This window comes from Mesocricetus auratus, unplaced genomic scaffold (assembly GCF_017639785.1).
Source record: "Mesocricetus auratus isolate SY011 unplaced genomic scaffold, BCM_Maur_2.0 Super-Scaffold_100006, whole genome shotgun sequence".
NCBI classification, from domain to species: Eukaryota; Metazoa; Chordata; class Mammalia; order Rodentia; family Cricetidae; genus Mesocricetus; species Mesocricetus auratus.
The window spans coordinates 76,221,393-76,239,072 of NW_024429190.1; the positions used below are offsets into that span (position 1 = coordinate 76,221,393).

Here is a 17,680-nt window from a genome sequence, read left to right on the forward strand (position 1 = left end):
ACATCACCTCAGGGTAAAAGGTGGAAAAAGAAAATAGACCTAAGAAGCAAGCTGCATAACCATTTTAACACCTAACAAAATAGACTTCAAACAAAAACTAATTAGAAGAACTAGGAAAGGATACTACATTCTCATCAAAGGAAAAAGCTACCAAGAAGACATTGTAATTCTTAACAAGTATGCACCAAACACAAGGGAGCCAAGACTACTATGTCTAAAATCACATACTGACCCTCACACACTGATCATGGGAGACTTCAATTCCCTATTCTTGCCAACAGATAAGTCATCTAGACAAAAACTAAACAGAGAAATTCTGGAACTAACTGACATTATAAACCAAATGGGCATAACATATTTGTAAGACATTCCACCCAGACACAAAAGAATATATTTATTCTCAGCACATCATAGAATTTTTCTGCAAAATTGGCCACATGCTCAGACACAAAAGAAGTCTCAGCAAATACAAGGAAATTCAAATAACACCACACATCCTATCTGACCACCATAGATTAAAGCTAGATTATTAACTATAACAGAAAACTTACAAACTCACAGAAACTGAATAACTCACCACTAAATGAAAAATAGGTCAAGACAGAAATTGAGAAATTAAAAACATTCTAGATTGAATGAAAACACAACATACCCAAACTTATGGGATATAATAAAGCTGTTCTAAGAGGCAACTTTATAGCATTAAGTGCCTCCATAAAGAAATTGGAGATATACCATACTAGTAGCTTACCAGTATGCCTGAAAACTCTAGAACAAAAAGAAGAAATCACATTCAAAATGAGTGGACAGTAAATAATTAAACTTATAGCTGAAATCAATAAAATGAGAAATTAATAAAGTTACAAAGAATCAATGAAACAAGGAGTTGTTTCTTTGAAAAAAATCAATGATGACAAATCCTTAACCAAATTAAGAGGGAAGATACAAATTTACAAAATTAGAGATGAAATGGGAACCATAACATCAGGCAATAAGGGAATCCAGATAATCATAGTATATACTTTAAAAACCAGACCTTCATCAAATTCGAAAATCTAGAGGAAATGGACAATATTCTCAATACACAATACCCACCAAAGTTAAATCAAGATAAGATAAGCAATTAAAAAAACCTATAACTCCTAGTGATACAGAAACAGTTATTAAAAGTCTGCCCCCCCCACAAAAAAAGCAAAACTCAGGGCCAGATGTAGTCAGCACTTAATTATACCAGACCATCAGAGAAAAATTAAAATTAACACTCCTCAAATTATTCCACAAAATAGAAACAGAAGAAACATCTCCCAATTCATTTTATGAGGCCACAGTTAACCTGATACCTCAACCACATAAAGACCCAACAAAGAAAATTATAGACCAGTGTCTCATAACAGTGTCTCTTATGAACATAGATGCAAAATTCTCAATAAAATACTTGAAAATCTAATTCAAAAACACATCAAAAAGATCATCAACTATAACCAAGTAGGCTTCATTCCAGAGACACAAGGATGGTTAGACATATGGACATATGTAAATAGATAAATGCAATCCATTATATAAATGAAAGACAAAAAACACATGATCATCTCATTAAACACAGAAAAAGGCCTCTGACAAAAGCCAGCACCCCTTCATGATAAAAGTCCCAGAGAGATTATGGATAGAAGGGACATTATAATTAAGACAATTTACAGCAAGTCTGTAGCCAATATCAGCCTAAATGTAAAAGAACTCCAAACATTTCCACTAAAATCTGAAACAAAGTTGTCCACTGTCTCCATACCTATTCGATATAGTACTTGAAGTCTTAGTTAGCATAGTGAGACAAATGAAGGAGACCAAGGGAATGCAAATAAGAGGGGGAAAAGTTCAAGCATCTTTATTTGCAGATGGTACAATCACCTATATAAGTGACTTTAGAAATCCCTCTGGGAAACTCCTCCAGCTGATAAATACTTAAAGCGAAGTAGCTGGATACAAAACCAACTCATGACTGCCACTGCAGCTTCCATCCCAGCCGTGGCGGGAACCAAGGCACTCTAGTTTCCTGTTCCACCCATGGGACTAGGATGGCTGCCTGTGCTTGGGGTCTACCACTGCGTCTTCCATCCTAGTGGTGGGAACCAACGCACCCTAGTCTCCTGCTCCACCCATGGGACCAGGTAAACCAGGGCCCATTTCTGGACCGCCTGCCTGTGCTTGGGGACTGCCACTGTGGCTTCCATCCCAGCAGCAGGAGGCAATGCACCCCAGCATCCTAGTCTCCTGCTCCACCCACATGACATGACTAAGACTATCAGGGCCTGTCTCCAGGCCACACTCCTGTGCCAGGGCTCCCATCCATCCCAGTGGGTTTCAAAGAATCCCAGCATCCTAGTCCATTTCTCCACCTGGGAGACCAGAAAGTGGAGAGCTACCAGAACATTGGACTTGCCTACATCCACCAGAAGGGAATCCTGGTCCCACACCCACCAGGAGAGGAAGAAGCACCTTCTGGAACCCACTGCAAGAACGGATGAGAAGGAGACAATATAAAAACCAAGGAGCAACAGAAAAACCAATATGACACTGCTAGAGTCCAGAGACCCTAAACCAGCAAGACTGGAACACCCCAACACAGATGAACCAGAAGAGAATGACATTAAAAACAACTTCATGAAAATGATAGAGGCCCTAAAAGAGGATATGAGAAAATCCCTTAAAGAGATTGAAAAAAACCCAAGAAATGCAAGAAATGGAAGAAAAGACAAAGCAAAAATTGCAAGAAACAATTCAAATAGTTAAAGGGCTGAAATCTGAAATAGAAACAATTAAAACACACAGTTTGAAGGAATGCTGGAAATAGAAAAGCTGGGAAAATGGTCAGGTACTACAGATGCAAGCATAACCAACAGAATACAAGAAATGGAAGAGAGAATCTCAGCCATTGAAGATACACTAGGAGAATTAGATTCATTGACAAAAGAAAACTTTAAGTCCAACAAATCCCTAACACAAACTATACAGGAAATATGGGACACTGTGAAAAGATCAAACTTAAGAATAATAGGTATAGAAGAAGGTGAAGAAAGAAACTCACCTCAAAGGGGCAGAAAACATATTCAACAAAATCATAGAAGAAAACTTTCCCAACTCAAAGAAAGACATGCCAATGAAGGAGCAAGAAGCTTACAGAACACCAAATAGAGTGGACCAAAAAAAAATCCCGTTGACATATAATAATCAAGACCCCAAACATACAGAATAAAGAAAGAATATTAAGAGCAGCTAGGGAGGGCCCCTTAGCGTCGCGCAGGGACGGTGACCAGGTTGCGGTGCCTGCCTGGGCGTAGGCAAGAGCGAGAGAGCGGCTCCTTGCAGGCTGTGTGCGCCCGGCTGTCAGCATGGGGGATCAGGCTTTGAGCTTCTTTAAGGACTTCCTGGCAGGTGGCATCGCCGCCGCCGTCTCCAAGACCGCGGTCGCCCCGATCGAGAGGGTCAAACTGCTGCTGCAGGTCCAGCATGCCAGCAAACAGATCAGTGTAGAGAAACAGTACAGGGGCATCATCGATTGTGTCGTGAGAATCCCCAAAGAGCAGGGCTTTCTGTCCTTCTGGAGGGGAAACCTGGCCAATGTGATCCGGTACTTCCCCACTCAAGCTCTCAACTTCGCCTTCAAGGACAAGTACAAGCAGATCTTCTTGGGGGGCGTGGATCGGCACAAGCAGTTCTGGCGCTACTTCGCCGGCAACCTGGCTTCCGGTGGGGCAGCTGGTGCCACCTCCCTCTGCTTTGTCTACCCGCTGGACTTTGCTAGAACCAGGCTGGCTGCCGACGTGGGCAAGGGATCTGCCCAGCGTGAGTTCAGTGGGCTGGACGACTGTCTCAGCAAGATCTTCAAGTCTGATGGTGTGAAGGGTCTCTACCAGGGTTTCAGTGTCTCCGTCCAAGGCATCATCATCTACAGAGCTGCCTACTTCGGAGTCTATGACACTGCCAAGGGGATGCTGCCAGACCCCAAGAATGTGCACATTATTGTGAGCTGGATGATCACCCAGAGTGTGACGGCGGTTGCGGGGCTGGTGTCCTATCCGTTTGACACTGTCCGTCGTAGGATGATGATGCAGTCTGGCCGGAAAGGGGCTGATATTATGTACACGGGGACAATCGACTGCTGGAAGAAGATTGCAAAAGATGAAGGAGCCAAAGCTTTCTTCAAAGGTGCCTGGTCCAATGTACTGAGAGGCATGGGTGGTGCTTTTGTATTGGTGTTGTATGATGAGATCAAAAAGTAATGTCTAAAGTAATTAAAACTCAAGTTCACTGGTTCACAGTGGACTTGGCTCACAAGTTCACAGATCCATTGTGTGGTTTAACAGACTATTCTTAAGGAAATAAAGAGACAGATCTTGGATAAAACCAGACCATAAGGAATACCTCAGAAAAATGCTTCATTGAGTATTCATTAAACCACAAATGTATTTTGTATTTATTTTACATTTAGATTCCCACAGCAAACAGAAGATAGCTTATCATACTTATTTAATTAATTAACTGAAGAACTGAGAATGAAAGAAGTAACCAAATGTGAATCATTAATAAAGACTACTCAATACAAAAAAAAAAAAGAGCAGCTAGGGAAAAGGCCAAGTAAAATATAAAGCCAAACCTACCAGAATAACACCTGACTTCTCCATGGAAACTATGAAAGCCAGAAGGTCCTGGATAGATATTCTACTAAGATTAAGAGACCATGGATACCAGGCAAGACTCCTATACCGACAAAGCTTTCAATCAATATAGATGGAGAAAACAAGATATTTCATGACAAAACCAGATTTAAAAAATACATATCCATTAACCCAGCCCTACAGAAAATTATGGAAGGAAAGCTCCAACCCAAGGAAGTTAACTACAACCAGAAAAACATAGGCAATAGATACTCCCATTTTACCAATAGGCAAAATAAAAAGTGGTGGAAATCCTCATACAGATCTACCACCAACAACCATTCCAAAACAAACAAGAATGAGCTATCAATGGTCAGTAATTTCCCTCAATATTAATGGTCTTAACTCACCCATAAAAAGACACAGGTTAACAGAATGGATTTGAAGGCAGAATCCATCCTTCTGCTGCATACAAGAAACATACTTCAGCTTCAAAGACAAGCGTTATTTCAGAGTTAAGGGTTGGGAAAAGATTTTCCAATCAAATGGACCCAAGAAACAAGCAGGGGTAGCAATCCTAATATCTAACAATTTAGACTTTAAACTAAAATCAATCAACTCATCACAAGAGAAATCCACCAAGATAGGTCTCAATTCTGAACATCTATGCCCCTAATATAAAGCTATCCACATTCGTAAAAGAAACATTACTGAAACTTAAAGCACATATAAAACCTCACACACTTGTAGTGGGAGACTTCAAACCCACTCTCACCACTAGACAGGACCATAAGACAGAAACTTAACAAGGATACGAAGGACCTAATAGAAGTTATGACCCAATTGGGTTTAACAGATATCTATAGAACACTCCATCCAAACACAAAAGACTATAACTTCTTCTCAGCTCCACACGGAACCTTCTTAAAAATCAACCACATACTTGGCAACATAGCAAACCTCAACAGGTATGAAAAATTGTAATAACTCCATGTATCTTATCAGACCATCATGCTTTAAAGTTAGAATTCAAAACCAACACAAATCGCAGAAACCCTGCAAACTCATGGAAATTGAATAATGCACAATTGCACCACTCCTGGGTCAAAGAAGAAATAAAAAAAGAAATTAAAGACTTCGTAGAATTCAATGAGAATGAAGACACAACATACCCAGACTTATGGGACACTTTGAAAGCAGTGCTATGAGGAAAGTTCATAACACTAAGTGTCCATGTAAAGAAACTAGAGAATAGTCACACCAGAGAATTAACAGCACAACTGAAAGTTCTAGAACACAAGGAAGCCAACTCACCCCAGAGTAGCCAATGCCAGGAAATAATTAAATTGAGGTCTGAAATCAATAAAGTAGAAACTAGGAAAACAATACAAAGAATCAATGTAACAAAGAGTTGGTTCTTTGAGAAAATCAACAAGATAGACAAACCTTTGTCCAAACTTACCAAATGGCAGAGTATGAACACGCAAATTAGCAAAATCAGAAATGAAAAGGGAGACATAACAATGGACAGTGAGGAAATTCAGAGAATCATCAGGTCATATTTTGAAAAGCTGTACTCCATAAAATCTAAAAATTTAAAGGAAATGCACAATTTTCTGGATAGATTTTACTTACCAAAATTAAAACAAGAACAGATAAGCAATTTAAATAGTCCTATAACACCTAAGAAAATAGAAGCAGTCATCAAAAGTCTCCCAACCAAAAGAAAGCCCAGGGCCAGATGCCCTCAGTGCAGAATTTTTTTTACCAGAAATTCAAAGAACAGCTTATACCAATTTTCCTCAACGTTTCCATGCAATAGAAGCAGAAAGGTCTTTGTCAAACTCTTTCTATGAAGCTTCAATTACATTGATACCCAAGCCACACAAAAATACAACTAAGAAAGAGAACTTCAGACCAATATCCCTCATGAACATTGATGCAAAAATACTCAATAAAATACTGGCAAATCAGATCCAAGAACACATCAGAAAACTCATCCACCAGGATCAAGTAGACTTCATTCCAGGGATGTAGGGATGCTTCAGCATATGAAAATCCATCAATGTAATCCAACATATAAAGAAGCTGAGGAACAGAAATCACATGATCATCTCACTAGATGCTGAAAAAGCCTTTGACAAATTCCAGCACACCTTCATAAAGGTCTTGGAGGGATCTGGGATAACAGGAACATACCTAAACATCATAAAAGCTATATACAGCAAACCAACAGCCAACATCAAACTGAATGGAGAGAAACTAAAGGCAATTCCTCTAAGATCAGGAACAAGGCAAGGCTGTACCCTCTCCTCATACCTCTTCAATATTGTACTTGAAGTTCTAGCTAGAGCAGTAAGACAAGAAAAGGTGATCAAGGGGATACAAATTGAAAAGGAAGAGGTAAAACGTTCACTATTTGCAAATGATATAATAGTTTACATAAGTGACCCAAAAAACTCTACCGGGAACTGTTACAGCTGATAAACACCTTCAGCAAAGTGGCAGGATACAAGATCAACTCAAGAAAATCAGTAGCCCTACTATATACAGACAATAAAAAGGCTGAGAAAGAAATCAGAGAAACATTACCCTTACAATAGCCACAAACAACACAAAATACCTTGGGGGTAATGCTAACCAAACAAGTGAAAGACCTGTATAGCAAGAACTTTGAGTCTTTAAAGAAAGAAATTAAAGAAGACACCAGAAAATGGAAAGATTTCCCATGCTCTTGGATAGGTAGGGTTAATGTAGTAAAAATGGCAATCCTGCCAAAAGCAATCTACAGACTCAATGCAATCCCCATTAAAATACCAGCACAATTCTTCACAGACCTTGAAAGAACAATAATCAACTTTATATGGAAAACAAGAAACCCAGGATAGCCAAGACAACCCTGCTCAACAAAGCAACGTCTGGAGGAATCACCATCCCTGACTTCAAGCTCTGTTATAGAGCTATAGTCCTGAAAACAGCTTGGTACTCACACAAAAATAGACAGGTAGACCAATGGAATCCAATTGAAAACCCTGAGATAAATTCACAAACCTATGAACACCTGATTTTTGACAAAGAAGCTAAATTTATACAATGGAAAAGAGCATTTTCAACAAATGGTGCTGGCATAACTGGATATTGGCATGTAGAAGACTGCAGATAGATACATGTCTATCGCAATGCACAAAAACTTAAGTGCAAATGGATCAAAGACCTCAACATAAATCCAGCCACAGTGAGTCTGTTAGAAGAGAAAATGGGAGGTACCCTTGAATGAATTGGTACAGGAGACTGCTTCCTGAACATAACACCAGTAGCACAAACACTGAGATCAACAATTAATACATGGGACCTCCTGAAACTGAGAAGCTTCTGTAAGGCAAAGGACACAGTCAGCAAGACAAAAAGACACCCCACAGATTGGGAAAAGATATTCACTAACCCCACATCTGATAGGGGGCTGATCTCCAAAATTTACAAAGTACTCAAGAAGCAAGTCTCTAAAACACCAAAGGATCCAATAAAAAATTGGGGGACTGAACTAAATAGAGAATTCTCAATAGAGGAGTATAAAATGGCTGAGAGACACTTGAGAAAGTGCTCAACATCCTTAGCCATTAGGGAAATGCAATTCAAAACAACTCTGAGATATCATCTTACTCCTATCAGAATGGCTAAAATCAAATACACCAATGATAGTTTATGCTGGAGAGGATGTGGAGAAAGGGGAACACTCTTCCACTGCTGGTGGGAGTGCTAACTTGTACAGCCACTATGGAAATCTGTATGGAGATTTCTCAGGAAAATGGGACTCAGTCTACCACAAGACGCAGCTATTCCAGTCTTAAGCATATACCCAAAAGATGCCCATTCACACAACATGGATGTCTGTTCCACTATGTTCATAGCAGAATTACATGTAATAGCTAGATCCTGGGAGCAACCTAGATGCCTCTCAACTGAAGAGTGGATAGAGAAAATGTGGTACATTTACACAATGGAGTACTAAGCAGTGGAAAAAAACAATGGAATCTTGAAATTTGCAGGCAAATAGATGGCACTATAATAAACCAGTCACAAAAAGAGAAACATGGTATGTACTCACTAATATACGAGATTTTAAATATGGATCAGGGGAGTGTCAGCCTACAATCCCAGTGCCAGTAAATCTGGGAAACAGGGAGGTTTTCAAGAGTTATGCATGATACCCAGCGAAGTGGAATGAGACAAGATCTCCTCAGCAGGTTGGGAACATGGAGTGAGGGGAGAAGGAACCAGGAAAAAAAGGGGTATAAGAGGAGGAGAGAAAAAGCATGGAGGAGCAGGAAAGTTGAGTCGAGGTAAGAATAGAGGAGAGCAGGATGAGCAATACCATAATAGAAGGAGTCATTATAGGTTTGAGGAGATAGTGGACACTAGTGAGATTTCCACAGATCTATAAGGATAACACCAACTGGCAAACTAAGCAATAGTAGAGAGACTACATTAATAGCCCCTCCTTGATGATAAGGTTGATGACTACCTTATATGCCATCCTAGAACCAGTGACTGATGGAAGCAGAGACAGATACTCACAGGTAAACATTGAAGTGAACTCCTGGAACCCAGTGACAGGGATAGAGGAGTGATAAGGAAAAGTGTCAATACTGTGCTGGTGAAACCCACAAAGACAGCTGACCTGACAAGGGGAGCTCTTGAACCCCAGACTGATGGCTGAGAGGCTGACAGGGGACTGATCCAGACTCCAGGAATGTAGTGTCAGTGAGGAGACCTCAGAAATCTCTGGGTCCTTGGGTAGTAGATCAGTGTTTACCATGGTGTATGAATGAACTTTGGGAGCCCTTTCCACATAGAGGAATGCTCTCTCAGCCAAGACACATGGGGAAGGGCCTAGGTCCTGCCCTGGATGAAATGACAGACTCTGGAGATCTCCCCAGGGAGGACCTCACCCTCCCTGGGGAATGATAGGGGGATTGGGGGGGGCTTGAGGGGGGCTGAAGGGGGAATCATGGAAGGACAAGGGAGGAGGGTGGGAGTAGGAGCTGGGATTGACATGTGAAGCATTCATGCTTTTAATTTAAATAAAAATATACATTGAGAAAAATAATCTAACTCACAAAAATCAGTATTGTTCCTATATACAAATGACAAACAGGCTGAGAAAGAGACCAGGAGAAAAAACAGCATTCAGAATAGCCTCAAAAAACATTAAATAGCTTGGGATAGCTCTAACCAAGCAAATGACACTTGTAATGATAAAAACAAAACATTAAGACATTGAAGAAAGGCATCCAGAAGACCCGCCCACACAGGAAAGACATCAGCCCTTCCAGGCCCCAAACTCCTGTGAGCCCAGCTTCAGGTGAGATTGGGTCTCCAGCGGGGACACCCCCCATCCCCTGCCGAACACCCATCCCCTCGATCTTCTGGGGCTGCTCCTGGCATCCAGAAGACCTGCCCTCACAGGAAAGATATCAGCCCTTCCAGGCCCCAAACTCTGGCGAGCCCAGCTTCAGCTTCAGCTTCAGTGTCAGCATCCCCAGCTTCAGCTTCAGGAAGGAAGGAGACCAGTGGAGACTGAAAGACCCCACCAGCACCCACTGGAAGAAGAGATGGGAAGAAGACAGAATAAGAGCTCACTCAGCAATAGAAAGACCAACATGACTCCACCAGAATCTAGGGAACCAACACCAGCAAGACCTGAAAAGCACTACATAGACGAAGCAGAGGAGACAGACCTTAAAAATTATTTTATGAAGATGATAGAGACTCTCAAAGAAGAAACGAGGAAATCTCTTAAAGAAATAGAAGAAAAAACAAACAAAAAATCCATGAAATGGGGGAAAATTCAAGAAATAAACAAATCTCTCAAAGAATCTAAAGAGCACCAAGAAAAAACAACCAAAAAAATGAAGGAAACAACTCAAACAGTTGAAGGATTGAAAGCTGAAATAGAAATGATAAAGAAAACACAGAATGAAGGGATGCTAGAAATAGAAAAGCTGGGTAAATGATCAGGAACTACAGATGCAAGTATCACCAATAGAATACAAGAGATAGAAGAGAGAATCTCAGGTGTTGAAGACTCATTAGAGGATATAGAGTCGTCAACCAAAGAAAATCTCAAAACCAACAAATCCTTAACACAAAATATCCAGGAAATATGGGACACTGTGAATAAGCCAAACCTGAGAATAATAGGTATAGAAGAAGGCGAAGAAATACAACTCAAAGGTACAGAAAACACATTCAACCAAATCATAGAAGAAAACTTCCCTAACCTAAAGAAAGATATGCCTATGAAAATACAAGAGTCTTACAGAACACCAAATAGGCTGGACCAGAAAAAGAAGTCACCTCGCCATATAATAATCAAAACATCAAACCTACAGAATAAAGAAAAAATATTAAGAGCATCTAAAGAAAAAGGCCAAGTAACATACAAAGGCAGACCTATCCGAATTACACCTGACTTCTCAATGGAAACGATGAAAGCCAGAAGATCCTGGATAGATGTCCTACAAACGCTAAGGGAACAAGGATGCCAGCCCAGACTACTATATCCAGCAAAGCTCTCAATTACCATAGATGGAGAAAACAAAATATTCCATGACAAAGCCAGATTTAAACAATACGTATCCATGAATCCAGCTCTACAGAAAGTGCTAGAAGGAAAACCTAGATCCAAGGAAGATAACTACATTCACAAAGACACAGGCAAGATATAATCCCACTCTACAAAACACCAAAAGAAAAAGGGAGGAGAAACTACACAAAATAACTTCACTAACAATAAATCACGCACAAACAAGAATCATCAATCAATGGTCATTAATATCCCTCAATGTCAACGGCCTCAACTTGCCTATAAGAAGACACAGACTAGCAGAATGGATACGAAGACAGAACCCTTCCTTCTGCTGCATACAAGAAACACATCTCAACATCAAAGACAGACATTATCTCAGAGTAAAGGGTTGGGAAAAGATCTTCCAATCAAACGGTCCCAAGAAACAAGTGGGTGTAGCAATCCTAATATCTAACAAACTAGACTTCAAATTAAAATCAATCAAAAGAGATGAAGAAGGACACTTCATATTCATCAAAGGAAAAGTATATCAAGATGAAGTCTCAATTTTAAACATCTACGCCCCAAATACAAAGGCACCTACATTCATGAAAGAAACATTACTAAAGCTCAAAATGCACATAAAATCTCACACACTAATAGTAGGAGGCTTCAACACTCTGCTCTCACCGCTAGACAGGACCTCCAGACAGAAACTTACAAAGAAACAAAAGAACTAATAGAAGTTATGACCCAACTGGGTTTAACAGACATCTATAGAACATTCCAACCAAACACAAAGGGATATACCTTCTTCTCAGCGCCACATGGAACCTTCTCTAAAATTGACCACATAATAGGAAACAGCAAATCTCCACAGATACAAAAAAATTGGAATAACCCCCTGTATCTTATCAGACCACCATGCATTAATATTAGAATTCAACAATAACACAAATCGCAGAAACCCTACAAACTCATGGAGATTGAACAATGCACAATTGCACCATCCCTGGGTAAAGGAAGAAATAAAAAAAGAAATTAAAGGCTTCCTGGAATTCAATGAGAATGAAGACACAACATACACAAACTTATGGGACACTTTGAAAGCAGTGCTAGGAGGAAAGTTTATAGCACTGAGTGCCCACATGAAGAAACTGGAGAACAGTCATACTAGAGAATTAATAGCACAGCTGAATGTTCTAGGACAAAAAGAAGCAAACTCACCCAGGAGGAGCAGACACCAGGAAATAATCAAATTGAGGGATGAAATCAATCAAGTAGAAACCAGGAAAACACTGAGAAGAATCAATGAAACAAAGAGTTTGTTCTTTAAGAAAATCAACAAAATAGACAAACCTCTGTCCAAACTAACCAAAAGACAGAGAGAGAGCATGCTAATTAACAAAATCAGAAATGAAAAAGGGGAGATAACAACGGCTTCTGAGGAAATCCAGAGAATCATCAGGGCATACTTTGAAAATCTGTACTCCACAAAATTCAAAAATTTAAAGGAAATGGACAATTTCCTGGATAGATATCATTTGCCAAAACTAAATCAAGAGGAGATAAACAATCTAAACAGACCTATAACCCCTAATGAAATAGAAGCAGTCATCAAAAGTCTCCCAAACAAACAAACAAAAAAAAGCCCAGGCCCAGATGGCTTCAGTGCAGAATTCTACCAGAAATTCAAGTAAGAGCTAATTCCAATACTCCTCAAAGTATTCCACACAATAGAAGCAGGAGGCTCACTGCCAAACTCTTTTTACGAGGCTACAATTACCTTGATACCCAAGCCACACAAAGACACAACTAAGAAAGAGAACTATAGACCAATTTCCCTCATGAACATCGATGCAAAAATACTCAATAAAATATTCGCAAACCGGATTCAAGAACACATCAGAAAAATCATCCACCATGATCAAGTAGGCTTCATCCCAGGGACGCAGGGATGGTTCAACATTAGAAAATATATCAATGTAATTCACCATATAAACAAACTGCGAAAGAAAAACCACATGATCATCTCACTAGATGCTGAAAAAGCCTTTGACAAAATCCAGCACCCCTTCATGATAAAGGTCCTAGAGAGATCAGGGATAACAGGAACATACCTGAATATAATAAAAGCAATATACAGTAAATCAACAGCTAACATCAAACTAAATGGATAGAAACTCAACGCAATTCCTCTAAAATCAGGAACAAGACAAAACTGTCCACTCTCTCCATATCTTTTCAATATTGTACTTGAAGTTCTAGCTACAGCAATAAAACAACAAAAGGAGATAAAGGGGATGCAAATAGGAAAAGAAGTCAAACTTTCACTATTTGCAGATGATATGATAGTTTACATACATGACCCGAAAAACTCCGCAAGGGAACTCCTAGAGCTGATAAACACCTTCAGCAATGTGGCAGGATACAAGGTAAACTCAAAAAATCAGTGGCCCTATTATATACAGATGATGAAGTGACTGAGAAAGAAATCAGAGAAACATCACCCTTTACAATAGCCATAAACAGCATCAAATATCTGGGGATAATGTTAACCAAGGAAATGAAAGACATGTATATCAAGAACTTTGAGTCTTTAAAAAAAGCAATCAAAGAGGATACCAGAAAATGGAAAGATCTCCCATGCTCTTGGATTGGTAGGATCAACATAATAAAAATGGCAATCTTGCCAAAAGCAGTCTACAGATTCAATGCAATCCCTATCAAAATTCCATCACAATTCCTCAAGGACCTGGAAAGAACAATAATCAACTTTATATGGAGAAACAAAAGGCCCAGGATAGCCAAAACAACCCTATACAATAAAGGAACTTCAGGAGGCATCACCATACCTGACTTCAAGCTCTATTATAGAGCTATAGTCCTGAAAACAGCTTGGTATTGGCACAAAAATAGGCAGGTAGACCAATGGAACCGAATTGAAAACCCTGATTTTATCCAACACACCTATGAACACTTAATTTTTGACAAAGTAGCTAAAACTATACAATGGAAAAAAGAAAGCATCTTCAACAAATGGTGCTGGCATAACTGGGTACTGGCATGCAGAAGACTGCAGATAGATCCATGTTTATCGCCTTGTACAAAACTTAAGTCCAAATGGATCAAAGATCTCAACATAAATCCAGCCACACTGAAACTTTTAGAAGAGAAAGTGGGAGATACTCTTCAACGAGTTGGTACAGGAGACCACTTCCTGAACATAACACCAGTGGCACAGACACTGAGATCAACAATTAACAAATGGGACCTCCTGAAACTAAAAAAGCTTCTGTAAGGCAAAGACAAGTCAACAAGACAAAAATGCAGTCTACAGAATGGGAAAAGATATTCACTAACTCTACATCTGACAGAGGGCTAATCTCCAAAATTTACAAAGAACTCAAGAAGCAAGTCTTCAAAACACCATAGGATCCAATTAAAAGGTGGGGTACAGAACTAAATAGAGAATTCTCCATAGAGGTGGCTAAAATGGCCAAGAGACACTTAAGAAAGTGATCAACATCCTTAGCCATTAGGGAAATACAAATCAAAACAACTCTGAGATACCATCTCACTCCTGTCAGAATGGCTAAAATCAAAAACACCGAAGACAATTTATGCTGGAGAGGATGTGGAGAGAGGGGAACACTTCTCCACTGCTGGTGGGAGTGCCAACTTGTACAGCCACTTTGGAAAGCAGTATGGAGATTCCTCAGGAAAATGGGAATCAATCTACCACAAGACCCAGCAATTCCACTCTTAGGCATATATCCAAAGGAGGCAAATTCATACAACAAGGGCATCTGCTCCACTATGTTCATAGCAGCATTATTTGTAATAGCCAGAACCTGGAAGCAACCTAGATGCCCCTCAACTGAAGAGTGGATTGAGAAAATGTGGTACATTTACACAATGGAGTATTACTCAGCAGAAAAAAACAATGGAATCCTGAAATTTGCAGGTAAATGGATAGCATTGGAAGAAACCATCCTGAGTGAGGTAACCCAGTCGCAAAAAGACAAACATGGTATGTACTCACTCATTTATGGATTTTAGACATGGATCAGGATAGTGCCAGTCTGTACTTCCACAGATAGAGAGTCTGGGAAACAGGAAAGAACCTAAAAGATATGCATAGTACCCAAGAGAAGAGGAATGAGGCAAGACCCTCTGAACAGATGGGGAACACGGCGAGGGGTGTGGGGGGTGGGAGCTGGGAAGAAGAGAGGGGGAGAAGAGGAAGAGAGACTAGGTCATGGGGGAACAGGAAGGTTGAGTGGGGGGTAAAATAGGAGGAAGAGGGAATCATAGGTTAGAAGACAGATCAGGCACCTGTGTGACCTCTAGTGATCTAAAGGGATGACACACACCAATTGGCAAGCTAAGCAATAGTGGAGAGACCACCTCAAATGCCCATTCCTGATAATGAACTTGATGTCCTTAACCATCCGAGAGCCTTCATCCAGTGACTGATGGAAGCAGAGGCAAACACCCACAGTTAAACACTGAACTGAACCCAAGGAACCCAGTGACACAGAGAGAGGAACGATGAGCAAATTGGCAAAGAATGGGCTTGCAAAACCAGCAGAGACAGCTGTCTGAACAGGGGAGAGCTCTTGGAGCCCAGACTGACAGCGGGGAGGCCAGCATGGGACTTATCTGGACCCCCCCGAATGTGAGTGTCAGTGAGGAGGCCTGGGCAACTTATAGGGCCCTGAGCAGTGAATCAGTGTTTATCCCTGGAATACAAACAGACATCATGTGCCCATAGCACAAAGAGGGATGCTCTCTCAGTCTGGACTCTTAGGGGAGTGCCTGGACCCTACCCTGAGTGAAATGATAGACTCTAGATATCCTCTATGTGGAAGGAATTGGCAATAGGGTGGGAGGTTCAGGGGGAATGGGGGTGCGGGAGGAGGGGAGGGAGAGGAAACTGGGATTGACATGTAAAACAAACTATTTTAAAAAAAAAGACATTGAAGAAGGAAGTTGAAGTTATCAGATGCAGATATCTTCCATGCTAATGGGTCGATAGTATTAATGTAGTAAAAATGTTCATCCTACTAAAAGCAATCTACAGTGTCAGTACAGTTCCCATCAAAATTGCAACACAATTCTTCAGGGATCTTTAAAAGGCATTTTCAGCTTTGTATGGAAACATAAAAAACCCACTACAGCTAAAACAATCACAAAAATAAAAGAACTGCTAGAAATATCACCATCTCCTATCTCAAGTTGTACTATAGAGCTATAGTAATAAAGAAAGCAAGGTTTTGACATAAAAACAGGCATGTTGATCAATGGAATTGAATTGAATACCCAGACATCAATCCACATATCTACAGACACCTGATGTTTTGATAAAGAAGCTAGAAATACACGTTGGAAAAAGTACAGCATCTTCAGCTAGTGTCTCTGTACAAACTGGATGGCTGTCTGTAGAATGAAGCAAATAGATCCATGCTTATCACCCTGCACAAAACTTGAGTCCAGATGGATCAAAGACGTCAACATAAAAGCAGATACACTGAACCTGACAGAAGAGGAAGTGGAGAATTGCTTTGAATCCTTGTCACAGGAGAAGACTTTCTTAACAAAACACTGATAGCACAGATACTAAGATCAATAAATGGGACTTCATGAAATTGAAAAGCTTTTGTACGACAAAGGTTACCAGGTCACCATCATTTGGACAAAGTGATAACCTACAGAATGAGAAAAGATTTTTCCCAACTCCACATCTGATAGAAGGCTAATATCCAACATATATAAATAATTCCAAAAAGTGAATATTGAGAAAACAAATAACCCAATTAAAAAATGAAGTGCAGATCTAACCAGACAATGCTTAAAGAGATAACATAAATGGATGTAACGTGTAGTTTTCCTTTGCCAGCTGCTTTGATCCCTCCCCCCCCCCACTGCCAGCTGCTTGGGCACTGCCACAGTTGCAGTCCCCAAATAGCACACAGGAGGCTATATTAATTATGAAGCTGTCGGCTGTTTGTTTGGTTTCTTACTGGCTAACTTTGACTTAAGTATTTACTCCATAATTGTTAATCTAAGTATTTCTCTTACCCAAGAAAGGGTCTGGACTTTTCACCTCTATGGCGACTACATTGTGATTCCCTGTGTTTCTCCTTCCCAGAGTCCTCTTGACTCCTAGTCCCACCTATCTTGGTCCCTATTGGCCAACAGTGCTTTATTCAACAACCAATAAGAGACAGATTTCAGAATGAAATCATCCATCAACTCCTCTTTTCTGTCTAAAATAAGAGAAAGGTTTTAACTTCAACATAGTCAAATTATATATAACAGAACAGTTATCAAGTAAGAACATAGTTACAATATTTGTCCATTAACATTTAGTAAGATTTAAAGAAAATGTCATCTATCCTATCGTTATGAGTCTAAAGTCTTACATGTAGCTTATCTTTTATCATAACTAAGGAAA

At 40.0% G+C, this 17,680-nt stretch overlaps 1 protein-coding gene across 1 annotated transcript; it reads left to right on the forward strand.

The window, feature by feature from the left end:
- Positions 1-3,331: 3,331 nt before the first annotated feature.
- On the forward strand, positions 3,332-4,423 carry LOC121140901 (ADP/ATP translocase 1-like). Its single transcript, XM_040747528.1, has one exon. The coding sequence runs from the start codon at positions 3,387-3,389 to the stop codon at positions 4,275-4,277; it is 891 nt and encodes a 296-aa protein (XP_040603462.1). The 5' UTR covers positions 3,332-3,386; the 3' UTR covers positions 4,278-4,423.
- Positions 4,424-17,680: the final 13,257 nt, after the last annotated feature.